Source organism: Podarcis cretensis, assembly GCF_951804945.1.
Source record: "Podarcis cretensis genome assembly, chromosome: 10".
Lineage (NCBI taxonomy): Eukaryota > Metazoa > Chordata > Lepidosauria > Squamata > Lacertidae > Podarcis > Podarcis cretensis.
Genome location: NC_137179.1, coordinates 35,632,960 through 35,657,728, shown reverse-complemented (window position 1 = coordinate 35,657,728; position 24,769 = coordinate 35,632,960). Strand labels below are relative to the sequence as shown.

Below are 24,769 nucleotides of genomic sequence, written 5' to 3'. Positions count from 1 at the left end.
GAAACATGCATCTTTTTGTATTGTCAGCTGGGCTCTTAGTTAAAATGCAAACAAATATAATTCAAATACAATGTCCTGTTGTGAACTTAAAGAGCAACTAGATGATGATGATGTGGAAGGAAATTAAAGTTATGTTGGAAATTGATGAAATTTGCAAGGCAGTTTTGAAATAATAACCTGTTGATGAAGAAACAATATGTGTGTTAAAAGAACAATAAATATTTCAGTGAGTGACTATTCTTCCAAAAACAAAATTTGGTAATATATATTGTTGCCTGAAATATGTTTAAAATTTATCCCCAGAAATATACAAACTAAAATATTGTGTGTTTTTTATAATATAGAAATAAAAAATCCATGAAGAACATGTACCGTTTGGTTGTGCGTCCACATACAGATGCTGTTTACCATGCTTGTTTTTCCCAGGATAGACAAAGAATAGCTTCATGTGGAGCTGATAAAATGCTGCAGGTAAGATACATTTGGGTATATTTTTAGCTGGTTTCTTAAAATGAATCACAATTAACATTAGCCATGATTTTTGGTTTGTATGACACAGCAAGCTATTGTTAAGCTAAAACAGAAGTGAATGCTTCTGAACTCTATCTTGAGCATGCAAGCTCTAGTTTAATTGCTGCTATTTTGTGCCATGCTAAATTAGCAGTACCTTAACCTGTGGCCTTCCAGAAGCTGCTGGACTACAACTCCTATAATTCTTGGTCATTGACAATATTGGCATAGCCTGATAGGAATTGTAATTCAACGACATCTGGAGAGCTGCAGGTTAGCCTCCCCAGTGCTAAACTATGGTTCAGCATGACATGCAAGCACAGCCAGTGTATACTACACACAGGCTTTGCTGGGAATCATATGTTCTCCCCTCTCCTTCCACCTGGCTGGGAGAAGGACATAGTCTGCTTCACTTTTTAAGCTTTGGCTGTTTGCTTCCTCCAGTAGCCACACATTTCACCCTAGTTTGAGGAGCTTTCGTTCACTCCATGTTGATTAAGTCCTCCAGCAATATGAGAAAGAACTGTTGGTTCCTATCTGAATAGTTAAAGGTAAAGGGACCCCTGACCATTAGGTCCAGTCATGGCCGACTCGGGTTGCGGCGCTCATCTCACTTTATTGGCTGAGGGAGCCAGCATACAGCTTCCGGGTCATGTGGCCAGCATGACTAAGCCACTTCTGGTGAACCAGGGCAGCACACGGAAACGCCGCTTACCTTCCCGCCGGAGCAGTACCTATTTATCTACTTGCATTTTGACGTGCTTTCAAACTGCTAGGTTGGCAGGAGCAGGGACCGAGCAATGGGAGTTCACCCCATCATGGGGATTCGAACCACTGAACCACTTGATCGGCAAGTCCTAGGCTCTGTGCTTTAACCCACAGCACCACCTGCATCTGAATGGTAGTTCTGTGTTAATTGACAAAGCTCCTCAGGCCCTCACCTCTAGCTTCTTGGCTGCTTTCAAATTACTTAAATTTATTCTAGGTATGTACATAATTGTTTCTTGTTAGGGAAATAAATATCTTTTTCTCTTCTTTGTCTTTCTGGGTCTTGTTGAAACAACCAGTTCGAGCCTGGCAAGGATACAAACTGGATTCATGGAGCTGCCTGCTTCCCTCTAGTTTTCTTTCCTGCCTCTGACCACAGGGTGGCACTGTTACCCATGCCAATGAGTTTTTCCAGCCACACAGTACAACCATTTTTGAAAAAAGAAGAAATTTCTATGGCATATATTGGTGTTCATTTAATATTGCTGAACATCTTTCCTCTTCCTTCCACCCTTTTCCTTTTAAACTAATAAAAGTTCAGTTATGCGGACAGCGCAGCTGGTAAAAGAATAACATAACAGTCCTAAAATCTATGTTTAAAATAGTTTAAACTTAATGTATGATTTCATAAGTATCTGTGATATTGCATTTGTAGGTGTTTAAAGCTGGAAGTGGAGAAAAACTTTTGGAAGTGAAAGCTCATGACGATGAAGTGCTGTGTTGCACCTTTTCAGCAGATGACAGATTTGTTGCCACTTGTTCAGCAGATAGAAAAGTAAAAGTAAGCAAATGATGACATATCAGTTATCCTCCTTTGAACCTATACAGCTATTTACATTTCTGGCTGTAGTTAACTGAGAAATTCATACATTTTAAATAACTTGGATGGGTTAGATCAAACTACTTTTACAAATATTTCTTCCATGAATGGAACGCTAGGTTTGAAATTAGCCCAGTATTTTTATTGTATCTTCTATATATAGAAACTTCTGTATTATTATTTATTATATTTATCTATTGCCCTTCATCTGAAGATCTTATGGCGGTTCACAAAATAAAAATATAGACTAAAAGCACAAAATAGTAAAAACAAAACAATAACCCCACTCCCACAAACACATTTAAAAAGGCACAGAATATTAATCAGCCAAAGGCCTGGTTGAAGAAGAACATTCTCACCTGGAGCCTGGGGACAGCAGTCCACAAACAGGGAGCCACTGCAGAAAACAGAACTATAGGTCCTTCTGTCTTTCCAAAAGGGAAGCATTAGATGAGGCAGGAGGAACCTGTGGCCCACCAGATCCTTTTGGACTCCCAACTTTCATGAGCTACAGACAGCATGACTAATAGTGAGAGATAATGGAGGATCACAAGTGAGACTGGCTTCCAAGTAAGCATGCTTAGGATTAGAACTTTAGTTGCTGCTCTTTGAATCTGTTCTAGCATGAATGGATCCTTTTGAAACATGGATAAGTAAAGCCATGTGTAGCATTTTAGAAGAGACCTCATCAGGAACTTACCGAAAGATATCCGTGCTTAATGTATTTAAATTTATTTTAACTTTTCCTTCAGGCATATCTACCCTCACACGGTAGTTTACAAGATAAATCTTTAAACAAATAGTATACACTAGTGCTCCAACTTTTTAAAATCGCATTGACACTTCCCTGTCTCTACTAGACATGTTTTGCCTGAGCATCAGCTTAGACATGATGGTGACAGATGTATACTTTTAGAGTACAAGCTGGCATTTTCAAGATAGCATACAAGATGTGGCTTTTCTCCCCAAACTCTCTATTGCTTTGTTCTGGTGATTTCTCAGACTGGAAGTCCTTTCTTCTCTGAGAGAAAAGAAGGTTTGAGGAGGTGATGGGACGTGAGGGTGTTCTATTCCCAGCCATCACATTTCTCTGTGTTAAATCAGCATGATGTGTTCCAACAAGTCATGCTGCTGTCACATCTAGTTACACTAATATATGTAGGAACTTAATTTGCCCTGTTTGTGGCTGCATTTTGCCCACAGCCAGTTTGTGATCAACAAACATAAGAAGATATTGCTCCCCCTTTGTAATTTATTTTATGCTGGCATTTACTACATTTTTGTACTCCTTTTTTCCCCTCTAAGAAAGTTTAGTTGGGCTACATGGTCCTTCTTCCACCCATTCCCTCCCATCTTATTCTTACCACAACCCCATGATAATGGCTCAGGTGGTGAGATATGACTGGATCAAGGTAACCCATTGAGCTTCATGACTGATTGAAGCCAGGATTTGAATCAAGATCTCCCCTGTTGCTGTCATTTCCCACACCTAGAAAATAACAAAATTACTTTGTTTTTATACTTAGTGCTTTGGATTTTCATTCCATTTGTATTTCAGTGTATTATTTATATTTATAATGCCTTCTAGGTTCTCCGCAAATTCCATCTGTACAATTCCTGTACATCTCCTTCAGGAAGGGGCAAACTTTAGGGTGGGAGGGAGAGACATTCATTGCAGACTTTGCTGTTGAATAGAAAGGAAATGAGCCTGTTTGAAAGCTAGGCAGGAAAAGGACTCAGGACTACCTTGAATGACCCACCCCAAGCCATCCCATGACTGGGCCGTTTAAATTTAAACATGGTCTGTGATTGGCCAAGCCAATTCGAATTTCATGGACTTTCCCAGCATCCCATAAAGCCAATGAGGGAGATATTTCGGTTGTGCAAGAGCAAAAGGATCCCACCCCCCGCCATTGCCTATGGCCACACCAGGCTATAACCGCTGCTGCCTGGCAAACCAGTAAGCAGGTTCTGCAACTCATTCTGATTACTCTATGGTAAATCTCAGTTAACTCTCAGCATCTTAAAAAGCAGAGACATCATCTTGCCAACAAAGGTCCATATAGTTAAAGCTATGGTTTTCCCAGTAGTGATGTATGGAAGTGAGAGCTGGACCATAAAGAAGGCTGATCGCCGAAGAATTGATGCTTTTGAATTATGGTGCTGGAGGAGACTCTTGAGAGTCCCATGGACTGCAAGAAGATCAAACCTATCCATTCTTAAGGAAATCAGCCCTGAGTGCTCACTGGAAGTAAAGATCCTGAAGCTGAGACTCCAATACTTTGGCCACCTCATGAGAAGAGAAGACTCCCTGGAAAAGACCCTGGTGTTGGAAAGATGGAGGGCACAAGGAGAAGGGGACGACAGAGGACAAGATGGTTGGATAGTGTTCTCGAAGCTACCAGCATGAGTTTGACCAAACTGCGGGAGGCAGTGGAAGACAGGAGTGCCTGGCGTGCTCTGGTCCATGGGTTCATGAAGAGTCGGACACGACTAAACGACTAAACAACAACAACTGTCGGTTATCCAAATCACAGTAGCATGCTTAAAATTCTTTTTTCAACTATTCTCCACTATCATTGAAATGTGGAGATCTCAGGAAACTTACTGCATGCACAAAAAATGTTTTAGAAAGCTTTGCCAAATGTCCAGATGAATGTTTGATTAGAGTGTATATATTTGAAGAATATTTCAAAACACTTATTTAAAATTTTTATTTTTATTTAAAATTATTTGTAGGTCTGGAATTCAAGAACAGGCCAGCTTGTGTGTGTGTTTGAAGAACATGCAGAGCAGGTCAACTGCTGCCAGTTTAACAATACAAATCACCGCCCATTTCTATTGGCTACATGTTCAAATGACACTTTTGTCAAAGTAAGTAAGTAAAAAATACGGAATTCATATTTATAGTTACACTTACTTTACAGTTGTAATTTGTACACTTTCTTACTCTGTGATGGTGAGAGTATCCATGGAAATTTATCTCAGATCTGCAGACTTGGTATCCCTTACCTTAGCCACTGGAGGCCACCTGGATTCTGCATGATTACTGGCTTTGTTAGAGTAGGAGAAGGAATTACAGACTTGCTTCCTTATGTCCATTACTCTCCGGTTCCAAGTTTCCTGTAGAAGTCACTGATAGGCTTTCATGCTTGGACTGCACATTAATTACATATCCAGTTTCTTCCTACTTGCCATGTGTACTTTTGTAATAAATTGTTTTCAACCAGGATATCTGAAGGATCTCTTGTATATGAGCCTACCTGTTCTCATTGATTGTCAGGGGAGGCTACTCCAGGCTGCTCTCCAGGCTTGCAGTGGTGAAACACCTGGGAAGAGAACTTATTAGCAGTGGCACCCAGGCTATAGAACTCTGCCTGAGGACACTCAAATACTTCCTGACTTAAGATATCATGTTAAAAATAGTATTGGTCAGATAATATGTTTGTTCAAGGCATTCTCTAAAACAATGAAGGTAATAAAAGGAAGTAGTTTGGCTTCTGTATTTGATTTGTATATACTTTCATTGATTTAATAGTGTCTGTCCTATATTACCATTAGTAAAATGTTTCACATATATACTTTACTGCTGGCCTTTGGGGTTCAATTAGGGAGAAAAGGTTACTTTATTAAATACGTGCATGCATGCATATGCATATTGCTGCTTCTGAACATCTTGCTTTCTTGCTGCTTGCTCCAGCAATCCTTAATTCATGTTGGATGGGCTTTAAGGAACTCCCACACTGCTTCCTATCTTATCTGCAAATCTGTCTCATATTTTGAGACTTCTTTTTATATGTCATTGTTTTTTTATGTACTTAGGGGTTGAGGTGCTGTATATAAGGGTAGGCAGACAGATTTAAGGGAATGAAATGCACTAATAGAATAGGGTCTGTAACTTCACTCTCTGAAACAAAATACTGTACTCTAAAACTGCAAAACAGTTTGTGGTAAGGAAATTCGGAAAGTTCATACTGAAAATTGCAAGCAGCATTCCCCCCCCCCAAAAAAAAAATCATAGTGGTGGCCATTTTGAGGATAGAAACTGAATCAACCACTTTTTTATGCAGAAACTTAAATGTTTTTTACTCTATTCCCCCACCCCCCAAAACCCCAATTTTTATATGCAGCTCTGGGATTTGAACAAGAAACAGTGTCGTAATACACTGTTTGGTCACAGTAGTTCTGTTACTCACTGCAGATTTTCACCGGATGATAAGTATGTGGCTAGTTGCTCAGCAGATGGCACTTTAAAGGTATGCTTTGGAAACTTTGACTTCTAGTACTTAAAGCCAGATTCAATAACCTTTTGATTTTGTAGTCCAGGAATTAAATGCTTTTCAAAAGCAGAGATTGCAATCCTGCACTGTGCCCATGAATTCTTAGCCAATGGGGGCATAGTTTCACTCTGTGTTGCACACTTGTAAGAAAACCCAGCTGGAGAGAAGCTAAGACAGTTAAGTGCTAAAGCAGGTATTACTGGTTGAGATAAAGGACCAATTCAACCTCCTTTTCTCTTCCAACAAACAGGATAACCATAAGCTGTAAACAAGATTTGTTATTGATTTGCAGCTTGTGGTTTGTCTGGATAGAGCAGAACCACAAGCCCAGGTTTGGACAACATGCTAAGCCAGCTTCGTATGGTATTGCAGTACAGTGGTACCTTGGGTTAAGTACTTAATTCGTTCCGGAGGTCCGTTCTTAACCTGAAACTGTTCTTAACCTGAAGCACCACTTTAGCTAATGGGACCTCCTGCTGCCACTGCGCCGCCGGAGCACGATTTCTGTTCTCATCCTGAAGCAAAGTTCTTAACCTGAAGCACTATTTCTGGGTTAGCGGAGTCTGTAACCTGAAGTGCCTGTAACCTGAAGCGTATGTAACCTGAGGTACCACTGTAAAAGTAACTGGGGAGGAGTGAAACAGCCACAGTGTCCTCAGGAGCCTGTGTGTTAACTGTAAGTCATGGAATGGTAGTCAAGATAAGTTCTACTCAGAGTAGACCCATTGAAATTAATGAGCCTAAGTCATGTCCATTAGTTTATTGAAGTCTACTCTGAATATCTCTTGTAGTATTCCTGCGGGGGAGAGACTTTGCTCATGGTAGGAGCTCTGCATTACTCTCATGTAGTCTCATACACATGTGTCACTATAGCATTCTTCATTTTTCATTCTTGCCTCGTTTATGTTTCTGAAGCAGATTACGTTGAGAGGTAATGATGGCATTTTATAACTAAAAGACATTTGAAATTTACATTGAAAAGCTTATAAATATAGATGTCCCTGTTATTCACAAATACCTTGCACTTGAAAAAAATAGTATTAGGTTTTCTCAAACAAAAAGCATTTCTGAGCTCTGTTCATTATTTGGCAATATTTCAGATATAAATCAACCCAAATATAAAATGTCTGACATTAATTTAGTTGCTTGATTTTAATATGCTGCGATTTTTAAAAAATATACTTCTAATTCCACAAGCAGACAGTTGACTTTAATGTCTATAGATCATTGGAGAGAGTAAATTGTTTTGTTAGCAGCTGTAATTGGATATGAATAAATACCTTTGCAAAATGAAATTTTACAAATCACTAGTTAGCATTAATTTTGTCTTCTACTCACATTTATTTTTTAAATGCTTAATATATTGTATTTCTTTTTAAAGCTTTGGTATGCACATTCGGCAAATGAACTGAAAACTATTGACATAGGAGACTGCTTTAGAAATGTGGATGACTACCAGGATGATGTGGAAGTCTTAGTGAAGTGTTGCTCCTGGTCATCTAATGGAACTACAGTGTTGGTGGCAGCGAAAAACAGGCTTTTTGTAAGTACTTAAGTATGTCAGTAATGACTTCTTTCCTCTGAGTCACCATCTTGTTTTCCATTTGTGTTTATTTTTAAAATTGAGCAGGAGAGCAATAGTGAAAGAGAAGAGAACAACGGAAACATAGGGAATGCATCATTTGTGCTTAGACTTCATGGTGCAGAGCCTTCAACCAAGCGCTGGTCTCCGACCAGAAGTCATTTCAGTGCAGTGCAGCATCCTATGTTCTGTACACACACTTTCTCACACATGCACACACTTACTTTTCAAAGGGACTTATCAAAGGACTTTTCCAAGTTGCCCCTGCTGAGCTGCAGTTTTGTCCCACAAGGAATGGCTCTTTTGCACCGGTTTTCTTTCCTATTGTAGTTTGGATGTCAACAAGCGAGCATACAGTCCTGCCATCTCACAGGATCTGAACTGCAGTTAAGAGATGATTTTTGTTATGTTGGAAATGGTCAAATACATTTTTTGCCATACTTCTACTAAATTGCTCAGAGAACATACATAGTAGTAGCGCATTCACAGACTTTGAAAGGATCATTCTATTTTTGTTAAGTTATCAGTAAGAAGGCATGAATAAATTGTATTGATTTATAGAATGTTAAACTCTCTTTGAGCAGAGTATAAGTTGGAGTTAGGAAAATAACTCCAAAAGATTTTGGTAGTGTTCCACCAAGTTTGATGAACATAGAGAGTGGAATTGTTGTAGGTTAGAAGATGGGATTTTAATGATTTTTAAATATAACACACATAAAATTAAAATTGTAAGCAGTGTTTTGAAGAGCATACACTCAAACTGGTTTGCAGATAATATTGGTGTAATAATACTTTTTATTCAAGTTTTCATCATTCAGCCTTTTAATTATAGTTTACAGAAATAGTGTTATTTTTGGGGATAGTTGTAAAACACTGAATCTGTTAAACATTCTAATTGGCTATCAATTTCCTAATAATAATAATAATTAATAATAATTTATTTATACCCCGCCCATCTGGCTGGGTTTCCCCAGCCACTCTAGGGAATGCTAAGATGTCAGTCTGCATCTGTATTGGAAGTACATTTTTAATTTTTATATATGTAGTTGTTGTTTTTTAACTGTTCTATTTGTTTTATAATTGCATATTTTATTGCTGCAAGGCACCCTGACACCTTATGGGGAAGGGCGGATAAAAATTTAATAAAATAAAATTTGTTCTCTAGCAGTCTATATCCTGTTGAAAGAAATAAGTAACTATATTTTTGGTGTTTAAACTCTTGTCAATGATGTTGTTGTATAAAGACATATTTATGTAAAATCATGTGACATTTAAGATTGCTGTTTAATATGGCTATTATGTTTACAGCTTTTTGACGTTAAGACCAGTGATTTGTTGACAGAGGTTCTTATAAGCCATCACAGCACTATTCAGTACTGTGACTTTTGTCCCAACAGCCAGATGGTTGCAGTTGCTTTATCACATTATTCTGTTGAGGTAAGTCACTATATTTTAAAAAATGTAAGTAAATCCTTTCCATTCTTCATATTTCCTCTTGCTCTGGTGGTTAGCTTCAGAATGGGAAGAGGTCATCACTTAGTGGTAGATTACAGGTTTTGCATGCAGAAGATCCCAGGTTTAATCCCTGGCACCTCTAGAAAGACCTGGGAAAAACAGAGCAGCTGCCCATCAGAATAAATGGAATTGAGCTAGGTGACCCAAGGCAATATTGGGAAGCTATAATGTTAACCTTTGTGTGGAATTGGGCTCATCTGGCCAAATTGAGCTAATTCAAATTGATCATCTTTTTGCCAAAAGCTGTTCTGCTGTTAAGACTATCACTTAAGCTCTACCTTCCATCAAAGAGTTACTTTCATCAAAACCAAGACACACATGACTGCTGTTAAATTTTGATCAAAGATCTGTAATATGCCTCAGTGTCGCCTTCCTAATCCATTTCCAGTAGAGCCCTGGGAGTTATGGCAGTACTCATAGGAAAAGCCATAGGTATTGTCCGTGTTCTAAAGTCTCACTGTTCAGCAAGTGAGTTTGACCTTTCTGAATCACCCCCTTAGCATAGAATGATGAAAGAATCCCTCTATCGCTGCTTAATGGAATCTTTTTGAGGATGGATTTTTCTAGTATAGTCTGCATTTTTCAAAGGCTCATCTGGTTGGTGAGCTCAGTCCCACTTTAAAGTTCGGCAGTCATCCTTGAATTGAACATTTTTAAGAGCAGGAAATTCCTGTTGCCTCTACATAGCTGTGTATGCATAAAAATACCATGCAGTCCTGAAAGAAAGTAAAGTACATTGAACACAGTGGGGTTGACTTCTGAGCAATCATGCATAGGATTCCACAGATTTGATTGGTGGGATACTCAGGTAACACAATAATTTCACTTGATTCAGCTATGTGTCCATCTAGTTGAGGCTAATCAATAGTTAACTGGGTTTTACTGGTCACATCATTCTCTCATTTATCTCAGTGATCTTTTATCGGTGTTCTGAATCCTTTACCAATTTCAGCAAAAGAAAAATAAACTTTTATATAATCATCATGTAAGAGTGCCAGTTTAAATCAGTAATCTGCATATTTTAACAATAAAATGAATTACTCTGATATCTTAAATCAAAACAGTGACATTTCATAGAATCTTCTACTAGAAAAATGGTCAGCCACTGCACTCTTCATTCACTATGTTTCTGCAAACAAATACCAAAACAATTCAGAGCTAATTTGCTTCTGTCCGCTTGGTCATGTAATAGTATTCAGTAGTGGTCATGAGATGCAGCTTGTAAGCATGTCTTAATATAGCAACTTTGAAATAGTGAGGCAGATAGCAGGAATATTTTGTTTCTCTTTTGAAAATCTCATATATGTATGTTAATGCGGATTTTCCCAAATGAAGTCTCATTCACAGATGGATAAAGACACTAACTCTAAACTAAGCACACTTTGATTAAAAGTGAATAGATGTCCCAAACTGCTACCAAAACTGCAAATAATTAGTTTGTTTTGAATTTGATTTAGATATGGAATATTGAATCCTCTTCCAAAATTGCTGACTGCCGAGGACATATGAGTTGGGTCCATTCTGTGACATTTTCACTTGATGGGTCATTATTTCTCACTTCTTCTGATGACCAGACAATAAGGGTGAGCTTATTCTTTTTCAAATATTTGCTGGGAATTGTGTTTCTTTAATAAAGCAAGATTTAGCTTTCCCATCCAGTCATAGACTCCCAAGATCTGGGTATTTATTTATTATGAGTTGAGTCAAACGATGAATTGTAACAATCAAAGCATTCATGAAACTTTGGCATATTTAGGGAAATGTCACCCGCAGCATTTCTTAAATTCCTTATTACTGACCTACAACGATTTAAGACAGTATCTTATAACCCCATACTTACCCCAGCTTAGTCCCCGACAAAGAGGAAAGCAGACAGCATATCTGCTAAATTGTCCCATTAAACTTTAATTAGTTTAATGCAAAGTAAATGTCCGGTGCGCTTCCATCGTCTCAAGTCCCATTACAGCAGAGCATTTCGCGCAGCAGTTTAAGAAGGGCAGGAGAGGGAGTATTTCTTTTCAAAGAGGAGTCTTGGAGCAAGCGGTTTTGGAACTCAAAGAAAGGTTTATTTACAAAAACGAAAAACCCAGCGATGAACCACATCAGCAAATACGCCCAAAAGGGGAGAAGGGAGGAGCAAACACACGGGAGACTATTTATACAAACTCATGTTCCTGGAAGCCTAATGACTTCCAGCTGCTCAGTGATTAGAGCGTTTCTGCTACCTTTTAACCCTTTGATAGCAACACCCCCTCTCGCTCGTAACACTGAGCTGTACCAACCTTAATTCAAATTTAAACCTGAACAGAAACATTTATGAGTCCATCCGGACTGCTCACAAAATTCAGCGCTCCTACTGAGGACCACTCTTGTAGTATCCCCATTTGGGTCCACGAATCTCCAAGATTTGGCGTGTGGTTCGTACCCACAAAAGATGAGTTTCCTAGCCCTTGGACTTCCCTTTTTCCTTAACGCCTTTGGGATAAGTACATAGGCTTGACATCCAAACACCCGAAAGTAATTAATTTTGGGCTTCTTCCCATATAAAGCAAAATATGGGGTAGTGGCAATTACCGAATTATATACTCGGTTCAGAATATGAGTAGCCGCCTGCCAGGCTTCCGCCCAGTAACTTTGAGGGAGATTAGCATCAAACAACATAGAGTTTGCCAACTCTTGCAGAACCCTGTTTTTTCGTTCGGCCACGCCTCCTTCTTGGGGGGAATAAGGTGTAGACAGACGATGCTTAATTCCCTTTTTCTTAAAGAAATTCTGCAACACAGACCCGGTAAATTCTGACCCTCTGTCTGTCTGAAAAGCAAGTACTTTAGTACCGAATTCAAGTTCTACTGCATGAACCCAATTTTTAACTGTTTCTGCAGTATCTGCTTTTGTTTTGAGAGGAAAAAACCATGTAACCTTCGTTTTGTCATCCGAGAGACACAGTGCATACCTCGAACCTCCCATGCTAGCAACAGGCATTGGGCCACATAGGTCCATATGCACAAGTTGGAATACTTTGTCAGATTTCCTATCTGAACTGGGATAGCTGCATCTATGAACCTTTGCCCTTTTGCATGCAGTACAATCCAAATACTTAGTACATTTGTTCATTTTGCACCCTTCTGATAATTCAGGTTGCTTTTTAACATACTGAAAATTAATATGTCCCAGACGGCGGTGCCATAAATGGACACAAGAATTATGGGTAGGCGTGTTCACACAACCAGCATGAACCTGTTCAACTTCATCTGGACTTGTCTCAAAATAATATAACCCATTTCTGCATTCCACCTGCAAAAGAGATACGTTATTCTTTGAAATAGTGCAAACCCCATTTTCAAACACAGTCTTGAACCCAACTCTATCAAGTTCTGACACAGACAAAATACACCCCTTCAATCCCTTTAGCACGTAGGCATCAATTTCTGTTTGCAAACAATTCAAGAACACTGTGCCTACGGTCTCTAAGGAACGTTTAGTTGAGTCTGCCATTGTCACAACTTTAAGGGTTTGCAAATGTCTGCAATTCTACAAACGGACACTAGATGGCGCCACCAGGTGGTGAGATGCACCACTGTCGATCAACCAGCGTAGATTGCTGCCTTGGCCACGCCCTTGCATCAACGCCATTGCTGAAGCCATGTGCTGTGTGCTGTGGGAGTAGCCACGACCTCCTCCTCTTCTTTGACGTCCCCTGGAACTCCTTGTCTGGTAACTAGGGGTAACGGCCTTGGTGCTGTCTTGACCAGGTTCACGTGTGCAATTCCTGATTAGATGGGAGGGGGAACCACAGCGAAAACAGTGTCTAGCTGTAAAAGCATTTACTGTGTTCTCAAACTCAGCATCCCCACTCTTAGGCACAGCATAACTCCCCTTTGAAGACAAACCTCTTTCTCTTTGCCTTTTATCCTGTTCATCTGCAAGCCGAGATGAAATGTATTCAAGGGTTAATTCAGTTGAAGGCATAGCCTCCAAAGTTAGAGCTAGAGTCTCATAGCTTTTATCAAGAGAAGACAACAATATGTATGACTGCTGCTCCATAGAGAAAGGAATGCCCAGCTGTCTTAGTTGATTAAAGGCAGACACCATTTTGGCAATATGTTCTTTCACACATGCTCCCGGTTGGAGACGTAAATCAAACAAACATCTTGTAGCATGGATCTTGGCCCCCGCAGTGTTTCTGGAATTTAACCGCTGCAGAACCGTCCAGACCTCATGCGTGTTCTTTAACTCAGAAACATAAGGCATTTGCTCTGGTCCCACTGCCAAAACTAGTAGACCTTGGGCTTTCCTGTCGCGTTTCTGTGAAGCTGCTGCTGCTGCTTTGTCTTCTGCAGACGCGTCTGCAGCTGCCTGTAAAGGCGGTGCTTCAGTGCAACTCCACAACTCTTTTGCTTGCAACCAAACCCTTACTCTAGCCTTCCAATCTTGCCAATTTTTCCCATTGAGTCGCGTAAATGGGACAGAAAAACTTTCCTGGGACTCTGCCATCCTCCCTGGGGCTTAGGAACGATACTCACACACCTGTAGACCGTCTCCAAGCTGCTGAGGTGGCTCCTTGAGGAATAAGACGTCTTCCAGCGAGTACAAACTGCTCAGTGCCTGTTTAAAACTTTTCTAGGCACGTTGCAGGACTCAAGCTGCTTTGAAGGCTTTCGTTGTCGGCAACCGCTTCTGACTTTGCTCCAGTCCTTGCATAAATCACTCTGAACTGCACTCCTTATCTCCTTCTTAACGTACAAACAACCATAACCTGTCCCATTAAACTTTAATTAGTTTAATGCAAAGTAAATGTCCGGTGCGCTTCCATCGTCTCAAGTCCCATTACAGCAGAGCATTTCGCGCAGCAGTTTAAGAAGGGCAGGAGAGGGAGTATTTCTTTTCAAAGAGGAGTCTTGGAGCAAGCGGTTTTGGAACTCAAAGAAAGGTTTATTTACAAAAACAAAAAACCCGGCGACGAACCACACATATCAGCAAATACGCCCAAAAGGGGAGAAGGGAGGAGCAAACACACGGGAGACTATTTATACAAACTCATGTTCCTGGAAGCCTGCTGTGATGGGATAATGAGCTGCTTGTGCGTAAAAGCTTGATCCCCCAGAGATTACTCAGTGTAGTAAATCTCTGCCTTGAGCGGAGCCCTTTGGCATGGCTCCGTCAGTCGCTGGTAGAATCTGACAGTGGGCGTTTGCGGAAACATTTCCAACATAAAAGCTGTTTAACGGAAACGCGTCTCCTGGATTCTCTGCGTGACAGTTTCCGGCGAGGGATGGGGTCCCTAAAGGGGGTCCTGATACCTCCTCACTGTTCTCACTGGAAGTATCCCAGAGCCTCCCCTCCGACTCCCTTTCCCTTGGAGCTCCTCCTCGCCCCCCTACTGGTTCCCTCTTCTGCTGCAGTGTCTCTGGTATTCTCCGGGAGCCTTTCCACCACCTGTTCTTCCGATGGCAGTTCCCTGACACCTAATGACTTCCAGCTGCTCAGTGATTAGAGCATTTCTGCTACCTTTTAACCCTTTGATAGCAACATAAATAAGTCTTCTGGGAAAACAACTTTGTCAGTGGCTAAATTCCTTTTCCTGGCACTCAAGTGTCGGAAACGTATAACTGAATGCCTTGATGTGGGTTATCTGTGAGAGGTTTAGTACTGTGGCCCTACCTTATTTATGTACCCCTATGATGTTTTCCATGGGACGCAGGTGGCGCTGTGGGTTAAAGCCTCAGCGCCTAGGGCTTGCCGATCGAAAGGTCGGCGGTTCGAATCCCTGCGGCGGGGTGCGCTCCCGCTGCTCGGTCCCAGCGCCTGCCAACCTAGCAGTTCGAAAGCACCTCCGGATGCAAGTAGATAAATAGGGACCGCTTACCAGCGGGAAGGTAAACGGCGTTTCCGTGTGCAGCTCTGGCTCTGGCTCTGGCTCTGGCCAGAGCAGCGATGTCACGCTGGCCACGTGACCCGGAAGTGTCTCCGGACAGTGCTGGCCCCTGGCCTCTTAAGTGAGATGGGCGCACAACCCCAGAGTCTGTCAAGACTGGCCCGTACGGGCAGGGGTACCTTTACCTTTTTTATGATGTTTTAGTTTATAATTCTGTATTGTGTTTTATTTCTGACTATCGGTCGAATAAAGGAAATTGATTGATTGACTTATTACTGAAAAATATTTTGAAAATAAAATACTGTATATACATTTATTATAATTATCATTCTCTCCTGAACAAAGACATCTGATTTAAAATGCAATATTAATAATTAATATAATAGAAACACTAAAATTAAAAACCTTATTAGCACAATTCAGATTGACAGGATGAGTTTGGTTTTGGTAGACCTTGTACTTTTCTGGCTGAGTCTTGCCTAAGCAGGAGTTATGCTGGCTTAACTCCTTCACCCTGGTTCAGCTGGCAGAACTTAAGCTGAGGTAAGTCCCCCCCAAAGGGGTTTTCCAGGGGTGTGGTGGGGAGCAGCAGACAGCAAGGAGAGACACTCCAAACCTGCTTTACCTTGGTCATGCGATCTAGCAACCTGGCAGAACCTAGCTGGCAAAAAAAGGGTGGCGTGAATCAAATTCCTTCTGAACAGCGTTTGGAACAGGTAAAACTTAAGCTGGCCTTCTATAGTTAGGATTGTTCTGTGAATCAGAAGGCACTAGTCCATAATTGCGAAGCAGTACACATGGGCAATAAAAACACTAAACCATAGTATCAGAAATATCTCCCATTTCCCCCTAAAAGTAGAAAAAAGCAACCCCCACAGGCTGGAAATTGATTCAGCAAATAGAAACATGCATTGTTCACTTCCAGCAAAGACCTTTTAAAACAGGAGGGTCTGCATCACGGGTAGCTAGCAAGTTTCCCTCCAGATTCTTGATTCGAACTCCCATCACCCCTGCCCATTGAGTGCATTCCAGCAACATCTACACTGGCTACTCGTGGTGTACACTTGCCAGTGGAACGTGGCTAGTGATGGGGGCTGGTAAGTTGTCTTTGGCAGGAAATTGGAATAGTCTGACTGCCACAGTGGAGAATACCCCGATAACTCTGCAAATGATGGAACCTCTTTTTTGAAAATCTCTTAGACTGAGGACCATATGAGAAAATTGTAGTTTGATTAAGTGACTGAAAACTAAAATGCCTGCCTGCATTAAGTAACTTCATACGTGAAAGCAATTTTTTTAAAGTATATTTTTAATATTTTTAAAAGTATATTTTTAAAAGAGTAAATGCAGTTCTAAATTCAATCTTCCAACTTGTGCCCTAAAGTCTGCTACATCCTTCTTCTCTTCAACAGATATGGGAGACAAAGAAGGTGTGTGAGTCCTCTGCTGTTGTGTTGAAACGTGAAATAGATGTTTTGTTTCCTGTTAATGAAGTTTTCATCTTGGCTATTGACAATATGAAGCATCTGCAAGTAAGTATGTTTTGTATGTTGCATATGGACCATTTAGAAAGCTTTGGTTTGTATGACTTGAATGTAGCCTACTGTACCCAAGATAATAGATGCCCCTCTTGCTCCTTCTGCCTTTTCCTCTGGCCAACATTGGCATGTGCCGTCCCCACCCCTGAAAGTTGTCCATAAGGGAAAGCAGCCCTCAGACAAAAAACGTTAAGTGAGAAGAGTAGGTTCCCAGATTGAAGAGGAAAAAACCTACATCTAATGTCACTAGCAGGATCTGAGTTTTCCAACCATGTTTGCTGAGTACAAAATGTGTGGCGCATAAATCAAGTTGTGTTGATTCAATCCGTAATCTTGATGAATGCCAATAGGTGTTGATGTCTGGCTACATACCAGTATTGATTGTACCATTAGGCTTCACAGTGCCTCAGGGTGTGGAGTTGCTCTTTCTCAGGGTTCTCAGACAACCAGTTAGCAGACACTCATGAATAGCTTGATCCTGTAAGGGGCCAAGCAGGTAGGAAGACCTTTGCATTTTATGGAATTCCTCTGCATAATGAGCAAGAGTCACTGGAGCTGAAGTAGCTAACCGATGCTCTTGCTATGCTCTTGCTGTGGTTTCCCAAGCCTCTGCCTAGTTCACCATCCAAGGCAAAAGGAAGATTTGAAAAGTATGAATTTGGGGGAGTACTCAAACTGGCAGAAAGGCTGAGCTCTTCAGTAACAGTGCATGAAAGAATTGGAACTATTAATAGAAAAAGAATGTCAGAAGAAGAGATATTCTCAATTCAGTAGGAGTTAAGAAATTGTATCTCCATTTATAATTTCTCATTGAAACTTCATTGGAAATGTTTGTGGAAATGTGTGTACTAGAACAATGCAGATGCCTCTGTTTTACACATTTCTATTCCACTTATTCTCCCATGGAACTTTGAGAGCTCCTGTGGACCACCCTATTCACTAGCGTGTCTCCTGTGATGTTCAGAATATATGGGCTATACTCCCACCTCAGCATAGGAAGCAGGCTTGGAGAACAGAAGAAAGGGCACATTCATAAGTTCTCTGTCCCTTCTTGCAATCTTCCAGTCAACTATCTTAGTAGAAAGTGGTAAAGAAAAACTGTTTTTGCATGCGGTTCCCCCTTTTTGTTTTCTTCCTTCTTCCATGTGGAGACTCTGCTAGGGTCTTCTATAAACCCTTCTCTAACCTGTCAAAGGGCTATGAGACTGAAATGTCATAAACTGGTTTTTTTGACTGTTTGAAGAAAAGAAATACCATTAGGCAACTGTTTTGAAGAGCAAAATTATCCAATTTGGCCACCCTTTTTGTAACAGACTTATAAATAAGGATCAAGTGGTGATGTTCTTTTTTGTTCTTCAGTTAGTGTTTGCTGTTAGCGTTGCTATGGATATTTGCAAAGCAGGAAAAAAAGGTTGCAGCTGTGCAATGGCGGTGTTCATGTCTGCCTACCGCTGAATAGTTAAAGCATTTGTGAAAAATAATTGCAAGCTTTTTTAGATATGGAAGAACTCCTTCTAAAGTGAAATTGTGGGTGGTTTGCCCTTAATACAAAGCTCTTACTGTTTCTATGTAGTCGTCAGAAGACTCAGACCTACAAGATTATGATAAGCAGGCACACTCTTAGCAAAGCAACAACAAAGAGCAGTTGTGCCAGTCATACACATTTACTACCTATCTTTCTTATTTAGTGTAAATTCTTCTGCTACTTCTAATCATAGAATCATGTATTGTGATGGAGTTTCTTGGTTTGGAGGGCAGATAAAACTGTAATAAATATGCCAGCAATCTTAAAAACCACCACTGAAGTAGAGGAGAGGGTCAGATTTTTTTTATGTGAAAGCTGTGTGTGTGTGTGTGTGTGTGTGTGTGTGTGTGTGTGTGTTGTACAATAATTTCCAATTATGCCATTGCATTGCAGCTAATTAATGGCTTCACAGGCCATACTGTTTATCAGACTGAAGAAGAGGAGCCTTTCATTAGCTGCTGTTGCCTATATGAAGACCTTCAGACTGCAGCATTTGGGGAGAAGAATGGAACAGTAAAGGTAAAGTAGTTGAGATTAGTTAGGCATTGGCTTCTCTGATTGTGATCATTTCAGGTGTTATACAAAAAATGATAAACTGGCACTCAGAATCTCACAAGCAAAAACACCAGCAGGGAATCAGTTGGAAAATACTCTATTCTGGGATAATTTAGGTCCATCAAGCACCTAATATTCAGTTCTTCTCAAATTGCCTGCCACTTTAGATTATGACATTGGGAATGGATGAGAGATTTATCCACCAAGTCAAGCTGATGATCATCTCCTTAGAATCATAGAATTATAGAGTAGGAAGGGACCATGGGGATCATCTAGTCCAACACCCTGCAGTGCAGGAATCTTTTGCCCATTGTGGGGCTCGAATCAATGACCCTGAGATTAAAAATCTCATGCTGTACCAGCTGAGCTATCCTTCCTCGTGTTCAGTTCATGCTTTACTATATTGTTGCAGAAAAATGTTAGTTTTGCAATATAATAAATATAAAGCAAAATAATTCTCTGTTTCATTATAATTAAACAGGTCCTCTTCCTGAAAATTTACCCAAGGAAAAGGACGGAATTCCCTAATTAAATTTCTCTGCCCCAAGACCTAATGGTTTGTAATACCTATACTTATAAAAGGCTACAGTGGAGCATTGAGGTCCCTTAATAGACTTCCCACTTCCTTGAAACTAGTTTTCCCAGATTCCTTTACACGTTGTGAGTCAAATATACAAAGAATATTGTACTTAGAACTAAATTGTACTTTGTTTTTAAGGTTCTCTCAGTATGTTTTCTGGTATTCTCAAATCCAGTTATGAAGCATCACACTTTGATGATGAATGCATTATGTATTTTTGCATCATGTATTTTTTATGTATACCTACCTATTATAAAGTGCCTGTTGGTTGTGCGCTCTAATAAATAATCAAGCACTTTATAAATACAATACTTGCTATAAATATGTAATTTTTTCAGTAATAATGCATTTTTTAAAAGATACCTTTTAATAGCCATGCTAATGAAGTAGAAAGAAGAATATCTGCTGTCCATATGGATTGCTATGCATATGTCTGGCCATAGATCATGCAGGAAACTTGTTGCATGTTTCATTTGTAATTTCTCCTTTTAGTTGTTTTAGGTTAAAATAATGAAGGAGGAAACATTTAAAGAAGTAGCTTTTTTATAACACAATCTCATTCATTATACTACTGCTTTTTAAAAATATACTTGTGGGTTTCAATCTGTAAGCAATGTGAACTCACAACACTCTGTTGTCTGATCCCATTTTTAAAAGGTATTAAATCTGTCAAGTGGGAATATTTTAAAATCCAGAACTGGACACAAGGAAGCTGTACAACACTGCCAGTTTACTTCTGATGGGAAAACACTCATTTCTAGCTCTGATGACTCAACTATACAGGTGCGTTACATTTTAAACTATTGCTTGAGAATATATATTTCAGAAGAAGCTAGGTGCAGTCCAGCAAAGTTTATGTTTTGTTTAAAGCTTGATATTTATTTATTTTGGGGGTACTTTGTGAGGGTAAGACAAAAATGCTTCTCAGAGATCAAATAATTCTTTTGGAGGGGGGTTTAGAGACCTTGTGGGAGGAGTAGTATTGTCTTGTGAAGAAAAGTTGAGGGTTTTTTGTTTTACTAAAGAAAAAGGTCTTGTTTTCGCCATAAAAGCGAACCAGAGTTGAACCCAAATTCCCATACTCTATTCTAATTTCTGTTTTATTAGGTGTGGAATTGGCAAACAGAGGAATTTATTCTCCTGAAAGGTCACAAGGAACCTGTCAAGAATTTTCACCTTCTAAAACACTCAGGGCTTCTTTCATGGTCATTTGATGGGACAGTTAAGGTAAATAAAAAACCTAAGCATTGACAACTTAGATTGGTGCCTGTAGCTAAACCTTAAAGGAAAGAAATGCACATAATGTGAACATCATATTTGTTGTGTTTTCAAAGTTAGATAACACTATTTACGAGTCTTGTTTTGACTGCAAAATACTCAGCGGTTAAAGTATGTCCCTTTTTTTAAAGCATCTGCTGCTAAGTATTTTGAAAGACAAAAACACCAAACACCTGTGTACTGTTTTTAAGCCCTTCTACCTGCACTATTGTTCACTGGCACATTTTAATATTACAGTTCTGGAACACAGTTACAGGAGAACTTGAGAGAGATATCATTTGCCATGAAGACACCATTCTTTCTTGTGTAATTTCACCCAGTACCACTATGTTTTCCACTACCTCTGCTGACAAGACTGCCAAGGTCAGTACAGGTTTACAAATGAATGCTAAAACATACAGCACCATTTACTCTGAGCTTCGCACTTTTTTATCCTAATTCAGTAGAAGTTACATAAATGCTTGATGGTATTCTGCTGATAATCAGAAAGATCTTAAAAGTTGCCAACTCTTAACTTAATCATGACCTTTGAGCTTAGTCCTGGCCCCTCTTCTAAATACAGTGAGATCCAATGGACATAATCCTATCCACTCCAGATGCAGCACCTAAGGGCATGACAGAACTCTTTCCCCCCTCTTCTTTCCCTCTGTGAAATGACACATGTTTGAACACTGTGCCAGGTTGTTGCAAGGAATTTGAGGCCTGCATACACACCTTGCATCCTCATCCAGCCTCTTTGGAAATGGATTTGACGGAATGCACATGTTCACAGGGGTAGGGATGACATGCACGCAAATGCCTTTAGAGGGAATGAGCCCCTCTGTCTTGTGTGCACTGTCAAACATGTATTTGGTGAAGTCAGATCTGAGGGAACTGATTCAAATCACTTCCTGTCACTGATCCTTTGATTCCATAGTTATTTATACCCTAACCTTTTCCATTCTATTTTAAGTGACTCAGAGAAGATTTTCCACTTTCAGTCTTGCTACTTCTTGTTTTTTGGTTACCTTTACCACATAAATTATTCACGTGTTCCAGATTACCAGGTAAATGGGAGAAACATCAAGTAGGAGTAAATCTTGGACTGATAAAACCTGTCCTCCAAGCGTAAGGCTAAAATGTCTCCTTGCAACTGTCTTTTTAGGAGCTTGGCCAAAGCAGTATTGGGCTTTTGTAATTTAAATTCTCATCATTATTCTGAAACAAGTAGTTTCTAACAATGGCAAGGGAAATATGAAGTACAAACAATTGCAAATACACATCAGCTTTCTCTTCTTTTAACTTCAGTTGAATACAGCTAGCCAGGTATGGTATATTACAGGGACTTACTACAATTCTATTTCTCCCATTTCAGAAATAAATCATCTAAATTAAGGATTTAGATGCAGCTCCTCTTGTGCAGGGCAGTATAGGAAAGCTGCTTTCCAAGAAATATTTACAAGTTTACCTAGGAGATCCCCAGTCAAAAGATCAGTAATAACATATGTAGAGCCTCACTGAAGCAGAGAAAAGGTCCTTCTAGTCTTGTAACCTGCTTCACACAGTGGCAAACCATATGCCTCCTAGCCCAGAGGCAGGGCTGAAGGCAATAGTCCTCTCCTGCTGTTGCTTCCCAGTAGTTGAGATTCAATAGCATACTGCCTCGGAATTTCTGTGTAGCCTCCATGGCAATCATAGCCTTTGTAGATCTGACTTCTATGTGTTTGTCTTCTTTTAAAACCATCTCATGTTTTTAAACAAGCTCATGGCCATCTCCACATCTTCTTGCATTGAGTTCCATTAATTATGTGATGCATGAAGAAGTACTTTCCTTTGTCTGTCCTGAATCTGCTTCCAATAATTTTACTGGTTGATGAGGGGGGAGAAAAAGTTTTGTCCACTTTCTCAGCACCAGGCATGCTTAGAAACCCCTGTGTTCTCCCTTAGCTGTCTTGTTTAATCTAAAACAAAACAAAAACCTAAAACACATCAGCTTTCATTTGCAGGGTGCACCACCTAACTTCTCATTTTGGTAGTCCCTTTATATGCCTTCTGCGCTTTGCTCTGTCCTAAACCATCTGTGTAGAAAAGTTTAGCTTGCTTTCTATTGTGGGAGTACCTTAACCAATTTTCATATCTGAGTCATCGAAGTCCAAATATCTTTTACAGGTAGGAAGCTCAAAATGAACCTAAAAATACTGGAATATAATTTAACAACGTGTTTCATGTTTTAAATCTTTAGGTATGGAGTTTTGAAAGTTCATCGGTTCTTCATAAGCTGAATGGTCACGACGGCTGTGTGAGGTGCTGTGCCTTCTCCCTTGACAATGAATTGTTAGCTACAGGAGATGACAATGGGGAAATACGGGTACTCCATTTTGTTTTTAAATGATTTATTTAAAAATTTAGCATAAGAAGTTATTGCAGCAGGTATTGGCTAGTTAAGTGGACACATGAGTTTCTCACAAATTAGGTGGTGGCTCTTTGGTACTGTAAGGCCTGGTTTGGATGACCATGTAAAGGTTTTATGCAACAAGAATATTAACAGAGGTGGAGAAGGATGTCAGGTGCAGTTCTGATAACAAAAAGATGATTAGAAATGGAAAGGCTGCATTAAATCAAAAGGAAAGTAGGATTAATGATTAAAGGGTATTGGGGAAAGGAAGGCAATTCTTCATTATAGATCATAAACATATTTACATATAAACGTGGGACTTACTTTCCTCCTCCTGTTTTGTTGTTAATATGTGTTGCATCTTGATAACTGCATACATTTTTATGTCATTCTGCATTGATTAATCTTTCCCTTCTGTCCTATGCAGCCATTCATTTCTAACATGTGATTTGTCTCTCCTAACCTAATGAGAGCACATAGAGAATGCGGTATAGAGTGGTCCCTTTGAATGCTCATTGTGCCACTGGTGGCTTCAGTGTTGCCCCAAACTTGTAGAGGATTAGGGCTGACAGCACAAAGAAATGTATGCATCGAGCCTTGGTTGTAAGCACAATATGTGACACTCTAAAATTGGTCATTACTGCTTAGATGGTGTGGAAGAAAAGGTGGTAGCCTTTATTTACAATTTTCATATTTTTCATGCACAAGTGAATTGTGAGAGACTTAATTCTTAAACAGTTTTTTAAATCTGTAATTTTATGAAGGCTAGCACATGAGGTAATGAGTTTAAATGGCAGAAAAGTACATATAGCATGGCTCAGAAATGTTTGTTAAGTTGAGGATGTTTCAGAGAACAGGTTTGACAGATATGTCAGAAACACCTGTGGCAGGGGTGGGGAATCTCTGGCCTGTGGCTGGTCTTGGCCTGCCATGGGATCCCGTTTGACCCTTGAGGCCATTTCCCTCAAACTGTGCTCATAAGCAGATACAGTTTAATCCTGCATTAGCTATGCAATTCTTTTCCCAGCCAAAAACAAGATTGCACAGCAAAGGCAGCAGGATTTTTTAATTATTAGTTTTCCTATTATAAAACCATCAGCTAAATTGGGATGAAAGCTCTGTGCCAAAGCACCCTTTGAAGCTGCTCATGGAGACAGCACCTGAGGATCAAACAGGAGCATGGGGGCTTCCTTAAAGCCATTTGTAAGCCTCTCGCTGCCTCCTCCAATTTCAGAGGCTTAAAAGGGAAGCACTGGGAGACTTGCAAAAGATTTTGTGAGTTCCATCTCCCCCTTTTAAGGCTCCAAGATTAGGGACTTTGTGGGTTTTCCCACACTCCTCTTTTAAGCTTCTGAGACTGGCGGATTTAAAAAGGGGGCACAAGTGATTTTGACATGTGATGTTATATGATTGACAGGTGGGTAAAGTAATCCACCTGTCAAAGTTGACCCCATGGAGTTAAAAACGTTTCCTGTCTTGACCTCTGGTTGGGATAGGTTTCCTTGTGGTTTGTAGAAATTTTCTGTGCCAAGGTCATTTTATCTAGTTGAGATTCCTGCATTGCAGGGG

The 24,769-nt window shown here is 40.0% G+C and overlaps 1 protein-coding gene across 2 annotated transcripts in view; it reads left to right on the top strand.

Moving 5' to 3' along the window:
• APAF1 (apoptotic peptidase activating factor 1) overlaps positions 1–24,769 on the top strand; it is a 40,620-nt gene that overhangs the window by 15,088 nt on the left and 763 nt on the right. For both annotated transcript variants that reach the window (XM_079991892.1, XM_079991893.1), the window contains exons 14-26: positions 345–471; positions 1,934–2,059; positions 4,838–4,972; positions 6,229–6,354; positions 7,760–7,921; positions 9,269–9,397; positions 10,933–11,058; positions 16,763–16,882; positions 18,807–18,932; positions 20,206–20,331; positions 20,656–20,775; positions 21,064–21,189; positions 23,048–23,173. In XM_079991892.1, the coding sequence (XP_079848018.1) occupies positions 345–471; positions 1,934–2,059; positions 4,838–4,972; positions 6,229–6,354; positions 7,760–7,921; positions 9,269–9,397; positions 10,933–11,058; positions 16,763–16,882; positions 18,807–18,932; positions 20,206–20,331; positions 20,656–20,775; positions 21,064–21,189; positions 23,048–23,173 (1,675 nt within the window). The remainder of the gene's footprint in view (positions 1–344; positions 472–1,933; positions 2,060–4,837; positions 4,973–6,228; positions 6,355–7,759; positions 7,922–9,268; positions 9,398–10,932; positions 11,059–16,762; positions 16,883–18,806; positions 18,933–20,205; positions 20,332–20,655; positions 20,776–21,063; positions 21,190–23,047; positions 23,174–24,769) is intronic.